At 33.9% G+C, this 19491-nt stretch overlaps 1 protein-coding gene across 1 annotated transcript in view; it reads right to left on the minus strand.

The window, feature by feature from the left end:
• Positions 1–11052: 11052 nt before the first annotated feature.
• LOC130217477 (ankyrin repeat domain-containing protein SOWAHC) overlaps positions 11053–19491 on the minus strand; it is a 56727-nt gene continuing 48288 nt past the window's right edge. The window contains 5 exon segments of the mRNA XM_056449589.1: positions 11053–12590; positions 14565–14654; positions 17097–17264; positions 18916–18918; positions 19012–19111. Of these exon segments, the coding sequence (XP_056305564.1) occupies positions 12406–12590; positions 14565–14654; positions 17097–17264; positions 18916–18918; positions 19012–19111 (546 nt within the window). The 3' untranslated portion in view covers positions 11053–12405.

The following is a 19491-nucleotide window of genomic DNA, read 5'->3' on the forward strand; positions in this document are numbered from 1 at the left end:
TAAACTTAACCTTTATGTGAGTTTGATGCAAGTTAATGAAGTTTAACTTAATTTTTAGTGAGTTTAATGTAAAGTTTACGAAGCTTAACTTAACAATTTTTAGTCTATTTGATGCAAGTTTACGAAGTTTAACTTAATTTTTAGTCAGTTTAATGTAAAGTTTACGAAGCTTAACTTAACAATTTTTAGTCTATTTGATGCAAGTTTACGAAGTTTAACCTAACAATTTTAGTCAGTTTGATGCAAGTTTACGAAGCTTAACTTAAAATTTTTAGTCAGTTTGATACGAGTTTCCGAAGTTTACCTTAATTTTTAGTCTGTTTGATGCAAGTTTACGAAGATTAACTTAACAATTTTAGTCTGTCTGATGCGAGTTTACGAAGATTAACTTAACAATTTTAGTCTGTCTGATGCGAGTTTACGAAGATTAACTTAACATTTTTAGTCTGTTTGATGCAAGTTTACGAAGATTAACTTAACAATTTTAGTCTGTCTGATGCGAGTTTACGAAGATTAACTTAACATTTTTAGTCTGTTTGATGCAAGTTTACGAAGATTAACTTAACAAGTTTAGTCAGTTTGATGCGAGTTTACGAAGTTTAACTTAACATTTTTAGTCCGTTTGATGCAAGTTTATGAAATTTAACTTACCATTTTTAGCCAGTTTGATGCAAGTTAACGATGTTAGACTTAACATTTTTAGTGAGTTTGATGCAAGTTAACTAAGTTTAACTTAACATTTTTAGCCAGTTTGATGCAAGTTTACGAAGATTAACTTAACAATTTTAGTCAGTTTGATGCGAGTTTACGAAGTTTAACTTAACATTTTTAGTCCGTTTGATGCAAGTTTATGAAATTTAACTTACCATTTTTAGCCAGTTTGATGCAAGTTTACGAAGTTAAACTTAACCTTTAAGTGAGTTTGATGCAAGTTAATGAAGTTTAACTTAAAATTTTATTCAGTTTGATGCAAGTTTACGAAGTTTAACTTAATTTTTAGTCAGTTTAATGTAAAGTTTACGAAGCTTAACTTAAAATTTTTAGTCTGTTTGATGCAAGTTTACGAAGCTTAACTTAACAATTTTAGTCTGATGCAAGTTTACGAAGTTTAACTTAACAATTTTAGTCAGTTTGATGCAAGTTTACGAAGTTTAACTCAACATTTTTAGTCAGTTTAATGCAAGTTTATGAAGTTTAACTTAAAATTTTTTGTCTGTTTGATGCGAGTTTACGAAGTTTAACTCAACATTTTTAGTCTGTCTGATGCAAGTTTATGAAGTTTAACTTAAAATTTTTAGCCAGTTTGATACAAGTTTACGAAGTTAAACTTAACCTTTATGTGAGTTTGATGCAAGTTAATGAAGTTTAACTTAAAATTTTATTCAGTTTGATGCAAGTTTACGAAGTTTAACTTAATTTTTAGTCAGTTTAATGTAAAGTTTACGAAGCTTAACTTAACAATTTTTAGTCTGTTTGATGCAAGTTTACGAAGTTTAACCTAACAATTTTAGTCAGTTTGATGCAAGTTTACGAAGCTTAACTTAAAATTTTTAGTCAGTTTGATACGAGTTTCCGAAGTTTACCTTAATTTTTAGTCTGTTTGATGCAAGTTTACGAAGATTAACTTAACAATTTTAGTCTGTCTGATGCGAGTTTACGAAGATTAACTTAACATTTTTAGTCTGTTTGATGCAAGTTTACGAAGATTAACTTAACAATTTTAGTCTGTCTGATGCGAGTTTACGAAGATTAACTTAACATTTTTAGTCTGTTTGATGCAAGTTTACGAAGATTAACTTAACAATTTTAGTCAGTTTGATGCGAGTTTACGAAGTTTAACTTAACATTTTTAGTCCGTTTGATGCAAGTTTATGAAATTTAACTTACCATTTTTAGCCAGTTTGATGCAAGTTAACGATGTTAGACTTAACATTTTTAGTGAGTTTGATGCAAGTTAACTAAGTTTAACTTAACATTTTTAGCCAGTTTGATGCAAGTTTACGAAGTTTAACTTAACATTTTTAGTCTGTCTGATGCAAATTTCTGAAGTTTAACTTAAAATTTTTAGCCAGTTTGATGCAAGTTTACGAAGTTAAACTTAACCTTTAAGTGAGTTTGATGCAAGTTAATGAAGTTTAACTTAAAATTTTATTCAGTTTGATGCAAGTTTACGAAGTTTAACTTAATTTTTAGTCAGTTTAATGTAAAGTTTACGAAGCTTAACTTAAAATTTTTAGTCTGTTTGATGCAAGTTTACGAAGCTTAACTTAACAATTTTAGTCTGATGCAAGTTTACGAAGTTTAACTTAACAATTTTAGTCAGTTTGATGCAAGTTTACGAAGTTTAACTTAACATTTTTAGTCAGTTTAATGCAAGTTTATGAAGTTTAACTTAAAATTTTTTGTCTGTTTGATGCGAGTTTACGAAGTTTAACTCAACATTTTTAGTCTGTTTGATGCAAGTTTACGAAGATTAACTTAACAATTTTAGTCAGTTTGATGCGAGTTTACGAAGCTTAACTTAACATTTTTAGTCCGTTTGATGCAAGTTTATGAAATTTAACTTACCATTTTTAGCCAGTTTGATGCAAGTTAACGATGTTAGACTTAACATTTTTAGTGAGTTTGATGCAAGTTTACGAAGTTTAACTTAACAATTTTAGTCTGTCTGATGCAAATTTATGAAGTTTAACTTAACATTTTTAGCCAGTTTGATGCAAGTTTACGAAGTTTAACTTAACATTTTTAGTCTGTCTGATGCAAATTTATGAAGTTTAACTTAAAATTTTTAGCCAGTTTGATGCAAGTTTACGAAGTTAAACTTAACCTTTAAGTGAGTTTGATGCAAGTTAATGAAGTTTAACTTAAAATTTTATTCAGTTTGATGCAAGTTTACGAAGTTTAACTTAATTTTTAGTCAGTTTAATGTAAAGTTTACGAAGCTTAACTTAAAATTTTTAGTCTGTTTGATGCAAGTTTACGAAGCTTAACTTAACAATTTTAGTCTGATGCAAGTTTACGAAGTTTAACTTAACAATTTTAGTCAGTTTAATGCAAGTTTATGAAGTTTAACTTAAAATTTTTAGTCTGTTTGATGCAAGTTTATGAAGTTTAACTTAACAATTTTAGTCAGTTTGATGCAAGTTTACGAAGCTTAACTTAAAATTTTTAGTCAGTTTGATACGAGTTTCCGAAGTTTACCTTAATTTTTAGTCTGTTTGATGCAAGTTTACGAAGATTAACTTAACAATTTTAGTCTGTCTGATGCGAGTTTACGAAGATTAACTTAACAATTTTAGTCTGTCTGATGCGAGTTTACGAAGATTAACTTAACATTTTTAGTCTGTTTGATGCAAGTTTACGAAGATTAACTTAACAATTTTAGTCTGTCTGATGCGAGTTTACGAAGATTAACTTAACATTTTTAGTCTGTTTGATGCAAGTTTACGAAGATTAACTTAACAATTTTAATCAGTTTGATGCGAGTTTACGAAGTTTAACTTAACATTTTTAGTCCCTTTGATGCAAGTTTATGAAATTTAACTTACCATTTTTAGCCAGTTTGATGCAAGTTAACGATGTTAGACTTAACATTTTTAGTGAGTTTGATGCAAGTTAACTAAGTTTAACTTAACATTTTTAGCCAGTTTGATGCAAGTTTACGAAGTTTAACTTAACATTTTTAGTCTGTCTGATGCAAATTTATGAAGTTTAACTTAAAATTTTTAGCCAGTTTGATGCAAATTTACGAAGTTAAACTTAACCTTTAAGTGAGTTTGATGCAAGTTAATGAAGTTTAACTTAAAATTTTATTCAGTTTGATGCAAGTTTACGAAGTTTAACTTAATTTTTAGTCAGTTTAATGTAAAGTTTACGAAGCTTAACTTAAAATTTTTAGTCTGTTTGATGCAAGTTTACGAAGCTTAACTTAAAATTTTTAGTCAGTTTGATACGAGTTTCCGAAGTTTACCTTAATTTTTAGTCTGTTTGATGCAAGTTTACGAAGATTAACTTAACATTTTTAGTCTGTTTGATGCAAGTTTACGAAGATTAACTTAACAATTTTAGTCTGTCTGATGCGAGTTTACGAAGATTAACTTAACATTTTTAGTCTGTTTGATGCAAGTTTACGAAGATTAACTTAACATTTTTAGTCTGTTTGATGCAAGTTTACGAAGATTAACTTAACAATTTTAGTCTGTCTGATGCGAGTTTACGAAGATTAACTTAACATTTTTAGTCAGTTTGATTGGTGTAAGTTTACAAATTTTAACTTAACATTTTTAGTCCGTTTGATGCAAGTTTATGAAATTTAACTTACCATTTTTAGCCAGTTTGATGCAAGTTAACGATGTTTAACTTAACATTTTTAGCCAGTTTGATGCAAGTTTACGAAGTTAGACTTAACATTTTTTGTGAGTTTGATGCAAGTTAACTAAGTTTAACTTAACATTTTAGTGGGTTTGATGCAAGTTTACGAAGTTTAACTTAATTTTCAGTCAGTTTGATGCAAGTTTACGAAGTAAGACTTAACATTTTTAGTGAGTTTGATGCAAGTTAACTAAGTTTAACTTAACATTTTAGTGGGTTTGATGCAAGTTTACGAAGTTTAACTTAATTTTCAGTCAGTTTGATGCAAGTTTACGAAGCTTAACTTAAAATTTTTAATCAGTTTGATGCAAGTTTACGAAATTTAACTTAACATTTTTAGCCTGTTTGATGCGAGTTTACGAAGTTTAACTTAACATTTTTAGTAATTTTGATGCAAGTTTTCGAAGTTTAACTTACAATTTTTAGTCAGTTTGATGCGAGTTTATGAATTTAAACTTAACATTTTTTGTCTGTGGGCAATGCAGTGGCCCAGTAGGTAGTGCTGTTGCCTCACAGCAAGAAGGTCGCTGGTTCGAGCCTCGGCTGGGTCAGTTGGCGTTTCTGTGTGGAGTTTGCATGTTCAGAATCAGTTTTCAGAATCAGTTTTATTGCCAAGTGTGCTTCACACACACAAGGAATTTGTTTACAAAGATTAACTTAACAGTTTTAGTCTGTTTGATGCAAGTTTACGATGTTTAACTTAAAAATCGTTTGAAGTGACAAATTAAAAATAGAGAAATTAATGTAACTGAGAAGTTTTTCCTCAGGAATTGTACTTGACTAAGTAGTTTTAAAAATATGTACTTGCACTTTCACTTGAAAGTACATTTTTAATGCTGCATCAGTACTTTTACTCACTATTTTCCTTCAACCTGTATTATTGTTCTTGTCTATGATGATTGGCTAGTACAGAAGTCGTAGCAGTAGAGAACTAGAAGTAAAATAATCAGTTATATGATTGTTGTCCAATCGAATCGCACATAGAAAAATCGGATTATACAGATCAACCTCATGACACAAAATCGTTACAAGCAATGACCGAAAGACTGTTTATACTTCATGTCACTGATGGGATGGCGGATGTCTACTGTACGATGACTGAAATCACCAAATGACCTTAAACAATCACTAAATGCACTACAGAATGTTACGTTTTCACGCACATGCACAAATTGACGCATTAGCCTTTCACAGTGTAATACTCACTACTCATGAGTACTTTTTAAAGTGCTACCTTTTACTTATACTTTGAGTAATATTTACATATTATATAGTTTACCTGCACTACATTTTTGGGTCAGTATGGTACTTTTACTTGAGTATGATTCTTTCCACCACTGCTAATAAGCTATGCCAAGGCCACAGACCTCAAACAGAGGTGAAGTTAGCTGAACGTGAATGTTATCAGTCTTTCCCACCTCTCTCTCTCAATCAGCAGATCCATCTATCTTTTGTCATTTGTGTTTATCAGCTCCACTCGATCACTCCTCTATACAGAGCACTGACATCGCAAGTACTCACCAGTGGGAGGATGCCTTTGTTTTGGGGTCTGGGTTCGTTCCGCCTACTCCTCTTTCTATTTTTGGGGGTGTGATTTGATTGACAGGCCCCCACATGGGGTGAGTGACAGGTGGCGTTCGGTGGTCTGCGACGGGGCTCATTTATGAGCTTCCTTATGTATGACTGAGGATAGAGACTGTAATGCTGAAAAACAAAAATACAGGACAACACAATAGCACAACAGAGAAAGATTTTTTTTAGCTTTCATTTAACAAAAAGTATTACTTATTTATAAACTTTCATTAAAAATGTGGAAAACAAGCAATTTTTTTTTAAAAGAGAACACTATGATCTGCTCTTTCACAAATGGTCACCTTAGAATTATAAGGTTCTATCTAATATTTTTGTCAAAATTGAGTTATTGAAATATTCTTATTAATTGACAACTTTTTTTTGCATTATGGGATGTTTTTTTTATAAGTTGTTTACATTTTAAGTCTTTTTATTTAAAAAACAAATGTTACACACATACTGTTTGCTATGGAATGCAAAAACTTTGAAGCTCATAATCTCAAAATCATTCAGAACGCTGATAGAACCTTATAATTCCAAGGTGACGAAATATTGAAAGAGTATAGCTTTATAAAAATGAAAATCAATTAAAGGGAGTGAGAGGGATGGATGGATGGATGGATGGATGGATGGATGGATGGATGGATGGATGGATGGATGGATGGATGGATGGATGGATGGATGGATGGATGGATGGATGGATGGATGGATGGATGGATGGATGGATGGATGGATGGATGGATGGATGGATGGATGGATGGATGGATGGATGGATGGATGGATGGATGGATGGATGGATGGATGGATGGATGGATGGATGGATGGATGGATGGATGGATGGATGGATGGATGGATGGATGGATGGATGGATGGATGGATGGATGGATGGATGGATGGATGGATGGATATAGATGGTTGGTTGGAACAATAGATATACTGTAGATGGATGGGTGGATGGAACGATGAATAGAATGATAGACAGATAGAACTATAGACAGAGAGATGGATGGATGGATGGATAGACAAAATGACAGACAAATAAAACGACGGACGGACAGACAGATTAAAAGTGACAGACAGACAGACAGACGGACAAATGGATGGAACGATAGATAGATAGATAGATAGATAGATAGATAGATAGATAGATAGATAGATAGTATTTATGGAATAGGCTTCCTGATAACGTCCGAGGCTCAGACACACTCTCCCAATTCAAAACTAGATTAAAGACCTATCTGTTCAGTAAAGCATACACTCGGTGCACCACTTAGGGAGCTTCCACACAGGTTCTGCATCTTGTTGATATACACTGTGAACATCAGCTACGCTAATTATTTTCTTTATTCTCCATTTCCACCTGGGGATACTCTTCCCGAGGCCCTCAGACTATGCAGAGTCACTGATTCGATCCAAGACCAACGACGAGATGATCCCAAGGTTTCCATATCCTGGACCAGGCCGAATCCTGAGCAGCTACTGTGATGGTCATGGAAGAGTGGAGAACATGAGACTGATTCCTGTGACGCTCCAGAGACAGACGAGTCTTCGCTGAGGCCAGCTTCCAGCCTCCGCCACTGAGACTGCAGCTCTGTACAAGACGTTTGGCCAGCGGAGAAATTAAAATGATCGTGCCCAACTGAGCCTGGTTTCTCTCAAGGTTTTTTTTCTTCACTTCCGCCATTAGTGAAGTTTTTTTTCCCTCTCCGCTGTCGCCTCTGGCTTGCATGGTTCGGGATCTGTAGAGCTGCGCATCGTTGGATTTGCTCTTCAATATTTGGACTCTCAGTAGTGATTATTAAACCACACTGAACTGAGCTCAACTGAACTGAACTTAAACACTACAAACTTATGTGAAGCTGCTTTGACACAATCTACATTGTATAAGCGCTATACAAATAAAGGTGAATTGAATTGAATAGATAGATAGATAGATAGATAGATAGATAGATAGATAGATAGATAGATAGATAGATAGATAGATAGATAGATAGATAGATACTGAACAATTGATCAGACAGAAATACACAGATGTTTAGTTAGTTAGCTATAAAGATAGGCAGACACTGATATAGACAAGCAGTCAGATACATGAACACACAAACAGACATTCAAATTAGACCGACATCTACTTCACTAATCATTTTGCGATCACAAACACATGACTCGACTCGCACTGACGCAGTATCGACACCAATAAAAGCGCTTAACAAATGCCCTCCTCACGCCGCCGCTGTTTCCCCCTCACAATCAATACCCGGTGTGCTTGTAAGGCATCTGTGACATGACATCTACATTTGGGGTCATTTGTAAAACAAAGACTACAAGGAAGCTGCAGGCCCCGAGCCACTGGTTTCAGGCCGAGCCGCCCCCCCCTCAGATGGAAATGAGCAACCCAACCAACAATGTAGCGGCTAATCTCTTCAGAGGGCCCGGGGAATCAGTTACACAGCAGTGGAGGCCCCTGGTGCTTTCAGTCCAAACGCAGACACTCCGACCCCCCTCCAGGAGCCCCTCACACACACACGGGCCAGAAACAAGCTCTCCCCCTGCAGCAGAAGGGGACAGAATAAGTGGGGCGTGGGGTGGAGCAGAGCCCTCAAAGCACGGGATTAGAGCTAATGTGCCTCCCTGGGCTCTAATCTCTTCAGAGGAGCAGCGTGTTTGAGGACTGAGGGGCCCTCAGATAAGTATCTATTACAGCAAGTCCCTCTTATCCTTCAAATGCCCGGACCACAAAAACCCACTTGCCCATCTTTTCCTCTTGGTCCTGTGATACGAAGAAGTCCGGACTAAGCTGGAATTAAGGGCTCAGGACCTTACGGAGGGACACTAGGGCCCATATTTGCTCCATCTGGGGTTCAAAAGCAGGCAGTGGCAATCAAAGGGCCTCGAGGAGAAAAAGGACTTGTTCTTCTTCTTCTTTTTCTGGGAAGGTGATAGTGAGTGAGTGAAGATCTGATAGGGTGTAATCTTGTTAGGGTGATCCGGGAGAGCGATGAAAGAGGTGGATTATCAGGAATGGCCTAGAGGAAAGGTGGGAGACTGAAGGAGGATGCGGTAAATGTGGGAAATATGAGGAACAGTTATAATGACTAGAGGAAGATCCTGCAAAAAGAGCACACGTTATCATCTACTGGTAGACTTTGTTGTTGTTTTTGGAAATTAACATATGTGACCTCTTAAAAATAAGCATTGAGGTGATGTAAAAGGCACAAATATCATCCATTGGAATTCACAAGACACTTATTTTAATGTAAAATGGGTTAAAAGTGCATTAAATCCCTTGTGGATGTCTTAATTTAACCACAATTTTCTCTGTGCTTCAGCAAATGAAATAATTTTTGGCGATTAATATTATTTTGACATATTTTGGGAAAACATATTGACTTTTTTTTTTTACTCAATTTATTTTGGGCAAATATAGATATAGGCATGTCCCATATAGGCTCCACTGACTTCCATTATAATGATAATTTTTGATTGCAAAGCCATGACACCATATACACATTCTTAATTGTTGGTGGTTTTTCCCCTATGGAAAGAGGTAAAATTTATCATTTTTACTGTTAATCAACAGTTAGAGGGCAAAAAGAGCTTATTTTCTGGTTTAATAGAGTTATATGGAATATAGTGTGTGTGAAACCTTTGGGCACTTTGAGAACATCAAAAATAGTCCCTAACAAAACTAACTGACCAAAGTCTTGTCATTGATCTTAGTTGTAAAAGTAACAAATAATACCTTGACTGGTATTATTGGACCTTCTAGTTGATCATTTGAAAAGTAGCAGAAAGGTCGATCTTTCTGATGAATCATCTGTTGAACTGCATCCCAATCATCACAAATACTGCAGAAGACCTATTGGAACTTGCATGAACCAAAGATTCTCACAGAAATCAGTCAAGTTTGGTGAAGGAAAAATCATGGTTACATTTAGTATGGGGGTGTGTGAGAGATCTGCAGAGTGGATGGCAACATCAACAGCCTGAGGTATCAAGACATTTGTGCTGCCCATTACACTACAAACCACAGGAGAGGGCAAATTCTTCAGCAGGATAGCGCTCCTTCTCATACTTAAGCCTCCACATCAAAGTTCCTGAAAGCAAAGAAGGTCAAGGAGCTCCAGGATTGGCCAGCCCAGTCACCAGAACTTAAAATTATTGAGCATGTCTGGGATAAGATGAAGGAAGAGTCATTGAAGATGAATCCAAAGAATCTTGATGAACTCTGGGAGTCCTGCAAGAACGCTTTCTTTGCCATTCCAGATGACTTTATTAATCAGTTATTTGAGTCATTGCAGAGATGTATGGATGCAGTCCTCCAAGCTCATGGGAGTCATACACAATATTAATTCTTTTTCCACTGCACCATGACTTTATATTCTATACTGGACATTATTTCTGTTAAGTGACAAGACTTTTGTCTAAGCAAAGTCAGACCTTACTGTCCTAATTAAATAATTAAAAATCAAGGCATGATCATATTTTATTTTAGTTAAATAAGCGTAATCTAGAGGCCTTTGCCTTTCATATAAGCCACTTCTGATACCAAATGATCTCCTAGAAGTCCAGTTATTATTTGTTTTCCCTAAAACTTGGATAGGTGACAAGACTTTTTTAGGTAATGTGTATATAATATATACATGTACCTCTTCCCAAAAGGGAAAACCACCAACAATAAAGAATGCATTATTATTATTCGTGATATGGCACTGCAATCAAAAAATTTTATTATAATGAAAATCTGCAAAAACAGCCACAGACATAACAAAAGGATAGTCAATTTGAAGGGTTAAAACATTAATAGTTAGTCAAAGAATTTATATTCCATGAAATCAAGAATTTAAATATTATAAAGAGAAACCATGTAGAATTGGCTAGAGTGATATACTTGAATAAGTCAGTCCAAAAAAATTCAAAAAAAAAAAAGATTGGTTGAATCAACATATTACAAGAAAAATCAATTATATAAGAAGCCTAACCTTTGATGTAGGTTTATTGTTATCATTATAAACATATTTCAATCTATATTTCAAATGTGCATACTTGTATATAATTTGAAATGAAAACTAGAGTGAAAAGAAAATAATTCACATAATAAGAGCTCACTTTATCCATAGCAGAATTTATTATTCTTTATATTTATAAATGAACATAAGTTACACTAAGAAAATAAACATTCATTCAGGTAACATAAAAGGCTCTCAAGGTACAACCAGCAGATTTAGCATCTTTAGGAATGTAAAAGACATTTGTTTTTATTTAAAAGGGGCTAAAGCATAACTTTTAAGACACCGCTGGTTTGCGAAGCATTTCAATTCCATACAATTATACATTCAAATCTTTCAAATAGAAACAATGTAGAATAGGTCACATTTAAACATATTTGATTTGAGTAAATTGTAACATATACATGGCTGGAATATTATTTTTACTTGGCCGGGCTCGGTTACATCATATAAAAAAATAAATAATGTAAGTGAAAAAAGCCATTAACATTAAACAGAAGCTTTTTTTTTGCAGTTGTTTTTATTTTGTAGACTGATAATGTTATTTAATTGTAATATAATTGTATGAAATAAACAATTAATGTAGAATGTTTTTGATTTTCTTTGGAACATACACGCATATATATAGTAAATATAATTATTATACTATTACTTTTTGATTTACATATCTATCTATCTATCTATCTATCTATCTATCTATCTATCTATCTATCTATCTATCTATCTATCTATCTATCTATCTATCTATCTATCTATCTATCTATCACACAAATATATATTGATCATTTAAAAAATATGTCCATCATATATACTGTATATAGCCAATAATAAAAATATACACCTTTAAAACAACAAATTCTATAGCGCATTCTCATGCAGCCATAATTTCTGGTTTTGACTAAGTATTGTAAGGCAATTTGCCTTGCCTTTGCAAAATGCCAATTTAAAACACAGTTTCATTGCTCAATGAAAACTGTAAACATTTAAAGAGACAGTTCACCCAAGAAAACTAAACTGTATGATCATTTACTCAACATCAAGAAATTCCAAACTTTTACAAGTTTCTTTTTTCTATTGAACACAAAAGAAGATATTTTGAAGAATGTTGCAACCTGGTAACCATTGACTTCCACAGTAGGATGTCAACTGTGAACGGTTTATAACTATTTCAACTATTTCAAAATAACTATTTCGGGTTATAACTATTTCTAAACCAAAACAGGTGTGAAAACACTTGAGGCAGATTAAATGATGACAGATGTATACATTTTTGGGTGAATTGTCCCTTTAGGCTTGGAATTAACCACCAAAGAGTAAAGAATATAAGACATTGCGCTTTTAAGTCACACTCTGAAATGCCGTAACACATTACAAACGCAAAATACACCATACTACTTGTGCGGAGATAAAAGCAGCAAAGAAAACAACCCGGATGTTTGGACTTGGCAAGAGTCTACCGTGAAAACTTTCGGGGTCTGAAAGCAGGCAGCATGAGCTGATGCGGGACGGTTCTCTCCTCCGGGACGGGCGCCAGCTCCTCTGCCGAACCCCACCTCTTCATGGACTGAAATAAAGAGCTGATCTTCCTGTTCCTGCGCTCGCCGGCCGGAGTCAGACTGTGGCACTCGCTTACTTCAGCTTCAACAACAAACACCAGAGAAGAAGAAGATGATGATTATGATGAAGATGAAGAAATAGAGGAAGAGTACACTATGCAACAAATAATTGTGCTTTAACAACATTCATCAGAGCAAGATCAGAAGCAGAGGAAAAGGACATTCATTGGTCAATGCAAGGGCATAACAGTATCTGTTTACTTTTTTTTGTTAGTAATTTTTGCCATTTCTGTGAAGGATTTTGTAAAAAAAATAATAATAATCTGCAAATTTCTTTAAATTTGGTTTAAATTGGTAAAGAAACTACAGTGGGTCTCATATCATACATCCACTAGAAGACATTTAGTGACAAAATATTACTTCATATCACAAACTGAATAGTACACAAATCATAAAAAAAAAATCCTAATAAAATTAATAAATAAAAATATAAATACTTATATTGGGGCGACATGATGGCTCAGTGGGTAGCACTGTCGCCTCACAGAAAGAAGGTTGCTGGTTCAAGTCCCGGCTAGACTAGTTGGGATTTCTTTGTGGAGTTTGCATGTTCGTGTGGGTTTCCTCTGGGTGCTCCGGTTTCCCCCACAGTCCAAAGAAACGTGCTAGAGGTGAATTAAATAAACCAAATTGGATGTCTTGTATGAGTGTGTGTGGGTGTTTTCCAAATGATGCAAATGAGCAAGGACATTTTCACAGTATGTCTAATAATATTTTTTCTTCTGGAGAAAGTCTTATTTGTTTTGTTTCGGCTAGAATAAAAGCAGTTATTAATAATAAAAAAAAAAAAATTTTAAGGTCAATTATTAGCCCTTTTAAGCTATATATTTTTTTCGATAGTCTACAGAATCAACCATCATTATACAATAATTTGCCTAATTACCCTAACCTGCCAAGTTAACCTAATTAACCTAGTTAATCCTTTAAATGTCACTTTAATCTGTATAGAAGTGTCTTGAAAAATATCTAGTCAAATATTATGTAATGTCATCATGGCAACGATAAAATAAATCAGTTATTAGAAATGAGTTATTAAAACTATTATGTTTAGAAATGTGTTGAAAAAAATCTGCTCTCCATTAAACAGAAATTGGGAAAAAAACAAACAAAACAAACAGGGGGGCTAATAATTCAGGGGGGTTAATAATTCTGACTTCAACTGTGTATATACACATATATATATATATATATATATATAATAAAATGATCCTGCGAAGTGTGGACATATGGCGTAACCGTAGCAAAACTTGTGCATTTTAAAACAAAAACGTATTCGTGTAAACGGGGCCTTAGAAAAGCGACTTATTTACGCATAAAAAATGCAGGGTTGAACACAATTCATTCATGATGTCCAAACACAAATCTACTAAAGTTAATTTAACAAATTTAAGTGTACTGAACATAAAACAATTAAGCTGTCCCCAAAAATCTCAATAATTGTGTTGTTTCATCTCATTTTAAATAAGTCGTTTGAATAAACAGCGAAAATATTTTTTGAGTGTAGAAATGATAATTGTACTCTACTTGCACTACTTGTTTTGGTTTCTTGGAGTAGGATTTTTCAGTACATTTTTCATCACTTTACACAAGTTTAAACACTCAAAAGTGTTTTTGCAGCATGTTTAAACTACTTATTTAAAATAAAAGTTTATTTTTGGGATAACTTAATTGTTTTTTGTTCAATCCACCTAAATTAGCAAAAACACTTAAGTTAACTTAATCTATTTGTGTGATGCTGAAATTGTAGACTTCTTAAAACTTTTTAAGACCCTGAAGAAAAACAGAGCACACTAAGCATTAAATAACATGCTGTAGGGGTTAAACAGGGTGAAGACAAACAGCCTAAAACTGATCCACGAGGCTCCCTGTAGATCCCCGTGCTGATGTGGAAAACAGCTTCTGCTGCTCTGTCCACATGTGAATGAACTAAACACACACACATACACACACACATAGATGTTGTAACGCAGAAAAACAAGAGCTGAGTTTGACTCACAGAGGTCGTGCTCTTCTGATTGTGTGTCCCGTATATTGAGGTAATAATATGGTAAGCGGCCGCTGTAGTCCCGCAGGTTCTCCTTTGCTCCTGTGAACACATTTATATTTCAGAAATATTAAATTGAGCAAAGTTCAACAGCGCCATCATCAATAGACCCAAACCCTTCAACAGCACAGCTTGGAATTCTTCCGGAATCTGCTGACTTAAATTCATTACAGGCTGATAGTGTAGTCTTTGCGACTTTACTGGCTAGAGGACTCATTCTTATGAATTGGAAGTCAGCAGCATTCTTATCAACAATGGCTTTTTGATTTCGTACAAGCTTTAATATGAAAAAAGATTCTGTTGACAATAAAACAAAAGCCAGAACAAGTCCAGAAAGTCTGGAGCCATTTTTTTTATTTTTTTCTCTCTGTATAATGTTTATGATTTGATATTTTTTACCTTATTATTTATTTACTTGTTTTGTGTATAATTACATTTTCCTAATAATTTCTTGTTTGGGGAATTGTTGATATTTATGGCATGTTAAGTATGTCTGTCCGTCTATATATATATATATATATATATATATATATATATATATATATATATATATATATATATATATATATATATATATATATATATATATATATATATATATATATATATATATATATATATATATATATATATATATATTGTATTTTCGATCTTACTTTCTGTCTGACCTAAGATGAATCTAACAAAGCAAAAAAAAAAAAAGTTCAACTGTGCAACTGCATTGTTGTATGCATGTATATTCGGTTTATATTTACAAGAAGAAAACAGTATTTAACTCGTGTGCATCATCTTCTAAAAGTCACACACAGGTCCACATAGGGCAAAAACGTCTTATCAAAATTTCATTCATTTTCCTTCAGCTTGGTCCCTTTATTCATCAGGGGTCACCACAGCGGAATGAACTGCCAACTTATCCAGCATATGTTTTACACAGCGGATGCCCTTCCAGTTGCAACCCAGTACTGGGAAACACACATACACACACACTATGGACAATTTAGTTTATTCTATTCACCTGTACCGCATGTCTTTGGACTGTGGGGGAAACCGGAGCGCCCTGATTAAACCAACGGCAACACGGTGAGAACACGCAAACTCCAAATGCCAACTGACCCAGCCGGTACTCGAACCAGCGACCTTCTTGTTGTAAAGCAACAGTGCTAACCATTGAGCCACCAATCAAAAATGTATGAATTAAAATAATAAAGTAACATATACATTTTTACATACTTCCTTATGGTATCTGCCAAAATAAATTCATTTTAGGATTTTTTTGTTTACATAGTGGTAATGGTACTGTTGTTGTTTTTAAAATGAAAAAACAACAAATTGTATTATAATTGATCAAAAAAACATTAATTTTGATGTATTACAATGAACAAACTATGATATTCGTAGCAACACATCCACACAATAACAATTACATTATTTTTAATTACTTTGTCCTCAAGTACTCAAAAGCAGAAAAGCCAAACCTAAAAAAGTTCTTAAAATATACATTTTACATTAAAAAATTAAATAAAATTATTGATATATAACATTTGAAACCTTACTAACAAAATGCAAGCCTGTTAAAAAAGTATGTCTGACTTTAAATGGACATTATTGGATTAAATAGCACCAATGGATGCAATATTGCCATTTCTTTAAATGGATTTCAATGAGAATTGAAATTTTTTTTGTATCAGAAAGTCCTGAGTTGAACTTTTACACCTGCTAAATATATTGTAAATGAACCAAGGGTTAAATAAATACTGCAAATAATAATAATAATAATAATAAAAATAAAAACAAAAAATAAACAAGGGTTGATCATACAACTAAAGACAGCACATTTCATATAGATTTCACATTTTCAAATTGAGCTGCATGTTATTATACGGCTGAATAATAAAATAAACTTAGATTTTTCCAAGAATAGACACTATTTCAGTTACAATAAAACATTTACCTATTACCAAAGACTATAGAATACACAAGACATGTCACTTTTATAGTTTTGAATGGGGAAAAGCATAACAGTCAATATGACGAATGAAGCCCCGCCTTCTAGTACAAGAACCAATCAGTGATTGCTATAGACTGACATTTCTCCCGGGGAGGGGCTGGGACCAGATGTGAATTTCTGCAGATTTTGTGTGACTCAAATGTTTAGAAATGAAACTGAAGAGACAGTGGTTGCTTAATGTAATTGTTGTTTCTTAATATGAAATGTAATCGTAAGCTTGGCAAACAGTTTTGGAGAATTTGATGTTTCCCCATTTTAAACAGAATACCCGAGCATACTATACGAGAGCCATTTTCAAAGATGGTAGCCGAGTGAAATGACTTGCCTTAAAGGGACTTTGCTATAACTTCTAACTACACAGAAGAATTAGTGCTTTTGTTAAAGCAACATCTAACACAAAAAATACATTTCAACCAATGTAAAATGGAGTAAAAAGCCAGAAGAATGAAGCATGTCTGTAATGAATGCATCCTTACCATATGTCCTGACCAGCAGGTCCACTATATGTCGATGTCCATGTAGTGCTGCAATGTGTAAAGGTGTGTATCCCTGTGAGTGAATAAAACACCAAATATGATACAAATTTGTCACAAAGTCCTTCAGGTCAAATATCACCCCATAAACAAAAGAATCAACACTGTATGCTGGGTTTTACTTAATTGTATGCTAGTTAACTTAATTGTTTTTAAAAATTTAAGTGGATTAAAAGAGTCTTTTGTTGAGTGAAGTTTATATTTTCCATAAACAGATGTAAAGATGCACTGAGAAGACGATAATGAAAATTTAGGCTAAAAAGCAATAATGATGACTATATATTTTAGCTATTGATCCAAAAAATAAACAAATATTTTCATAACCTTATTTAAAATACACTCTATAACTAAAAATAGTTGACATCTTTACATGATTAGCGTCACAAATCTTTGAACTATACACAATATTGTGCAGGATTTATAACAAACTGCTTTAAATAAGTCCTTCATATATTTCTTCATGATTATTATATTTAATTTTTTTTATGCATTTCCAAAGAATTCGTTACATTTTACCAGAAAATCTGAAATATTCCTTGATTAGGAAGCTATACAATATTATATGTGTGCATATACATTAGATTAGTCAGTACTGAATCCAAATCTGGATTCAGTATTAAGTATTCTGGATTCAGTCCAAATGTTGTTATCATTGGTGATATACATATATTACAATGCAGAAACCAAAACTTTTTTTAACAAAATATAATACTATTTCTACAACATTCTTCTTTTTTAGGAGTGAAAATGTTAGTAAGTGTGAGATTCACTCATCCAGAAAAAAAGCTCGCTGCGTCAGTGATAAATCTCACCACAACACAGAAATGACAAGGAAATATGTGAAGGAAAATTCATCACTCACCCCCTAATGCCCGTGTCCCAATCCCAAAAAAACACCACCGCAGAGAATCACAGGGAAGTCAAGAGAAGAGAAGAGAAGAGAAGAGGGAGACACCAGTGAACTGAGGTTACAGCAACAATAATAATTGGCTGGTAATTCAGTGAAATTGCTTTGCTCTGAGGCTGCAGTGTGAATACATGAAGACATTGTTGAAGGGAAGCTGTTAACATGACAGAGCTTGATTTATGAACAGACGCCCGCAAACACACACACGCTGCATTCATTTGCACAGCTGGATGACCCAAAACCCTTCACAGCAGTTACAGAACAGCAGACACTTTCAGAGAGGAAACTTAAACACACACATGCACACGCACTCGCACTTTCAGAGTAGACTCTTACCGACACATGCACTCTACATACTTTAGAGACACACACACATACACACAAACAGTTTGGACGCTTACAGACACACACGCACTTAGAGTGTACACTTACAGATACACTCACAAATGTGCATACATACACACTTTCAGAGCGGACACTTGCAGGCACACTCAAACATGCACTTGTGCACAAACACACTTTCAGAACAGACACATACAGACACTCGAGGGCACACTTTCAAAGCGGACACTTACAGACACACCCATGATCGGGGGTATGATCGGGAAATGTCAGTGAGCTGGGACATAATTTTGGGATAATTTTTGGCCAAACTTTGGTCTCAAAATGCAGTTTAAAGCAGTCCACAAATCCCTTTCACACCAAAATGTCTTCACTTTACTTTAATGGTGCTCATTTTGATGGTCCACAACTCAAACCGGTCCTCTCAAGGATAGTAATACAAGCAAATGGACATAAACACACATGCATACACATTCATCCACAGGGTCAGTGTGTAAATTGAGCAGTACTTACATGCTGAGGGAGAAAAAACAAGACACAAAACAATGCATTAGAGTTCAGGTATGAATACATCTGTATCGGACTCAAAAAGCAGTTATTTATGAATACTGTCTGAACGTACTGCTTTCGTATTGATGTCCGCTCCTGCTTCCACCAACACCGTGGTCATGTCTTCTTTACCGTGTTTTGCAGCCCAATGTAACGCTGTCTGTGGAAGAGATCAGAGCATTATATATAGGAAAATATAGAAATATACATATATTTACATCAAAATCAAACACATTTATGGAAATAATAATCTTAAGATCAGATCCTATGATCAGCGTTGCAAAGATGATTATTTTTTCTGTAAATGTTGTGCAAAATCTTCGGTATTGTTCAAATAATCTTACTTCATTATAGTCTTTGTCTGTCTGTCTGTCTGTCTGTCTGTCTATCTATCGTTCTATCTATCTATCGTTCTATCTATCTATCTATAGAATCTTTTTGAAATATTACTTCATAATATTTTTACTATATACAGTGCTCAGCATAATTTGAGTACACCCCATTTTGAAAATGAATATTTTTATCCATTTCTCAGTGAAT

This window comes from Danio aesculapii, chromosome 23 (assembly GCF_903798145.1).
Source record: "Danio aesculapii chromosome 23, fDanAes4.1, whole genome shotgun sequence".
Classification (NCBI taxonomy): domain Eukaryota; kingdom Metazoa; phylum Chordata; class Actinopteri; order Cypriniformes; family Danionidae; genus Danio; species Danio aesculapii.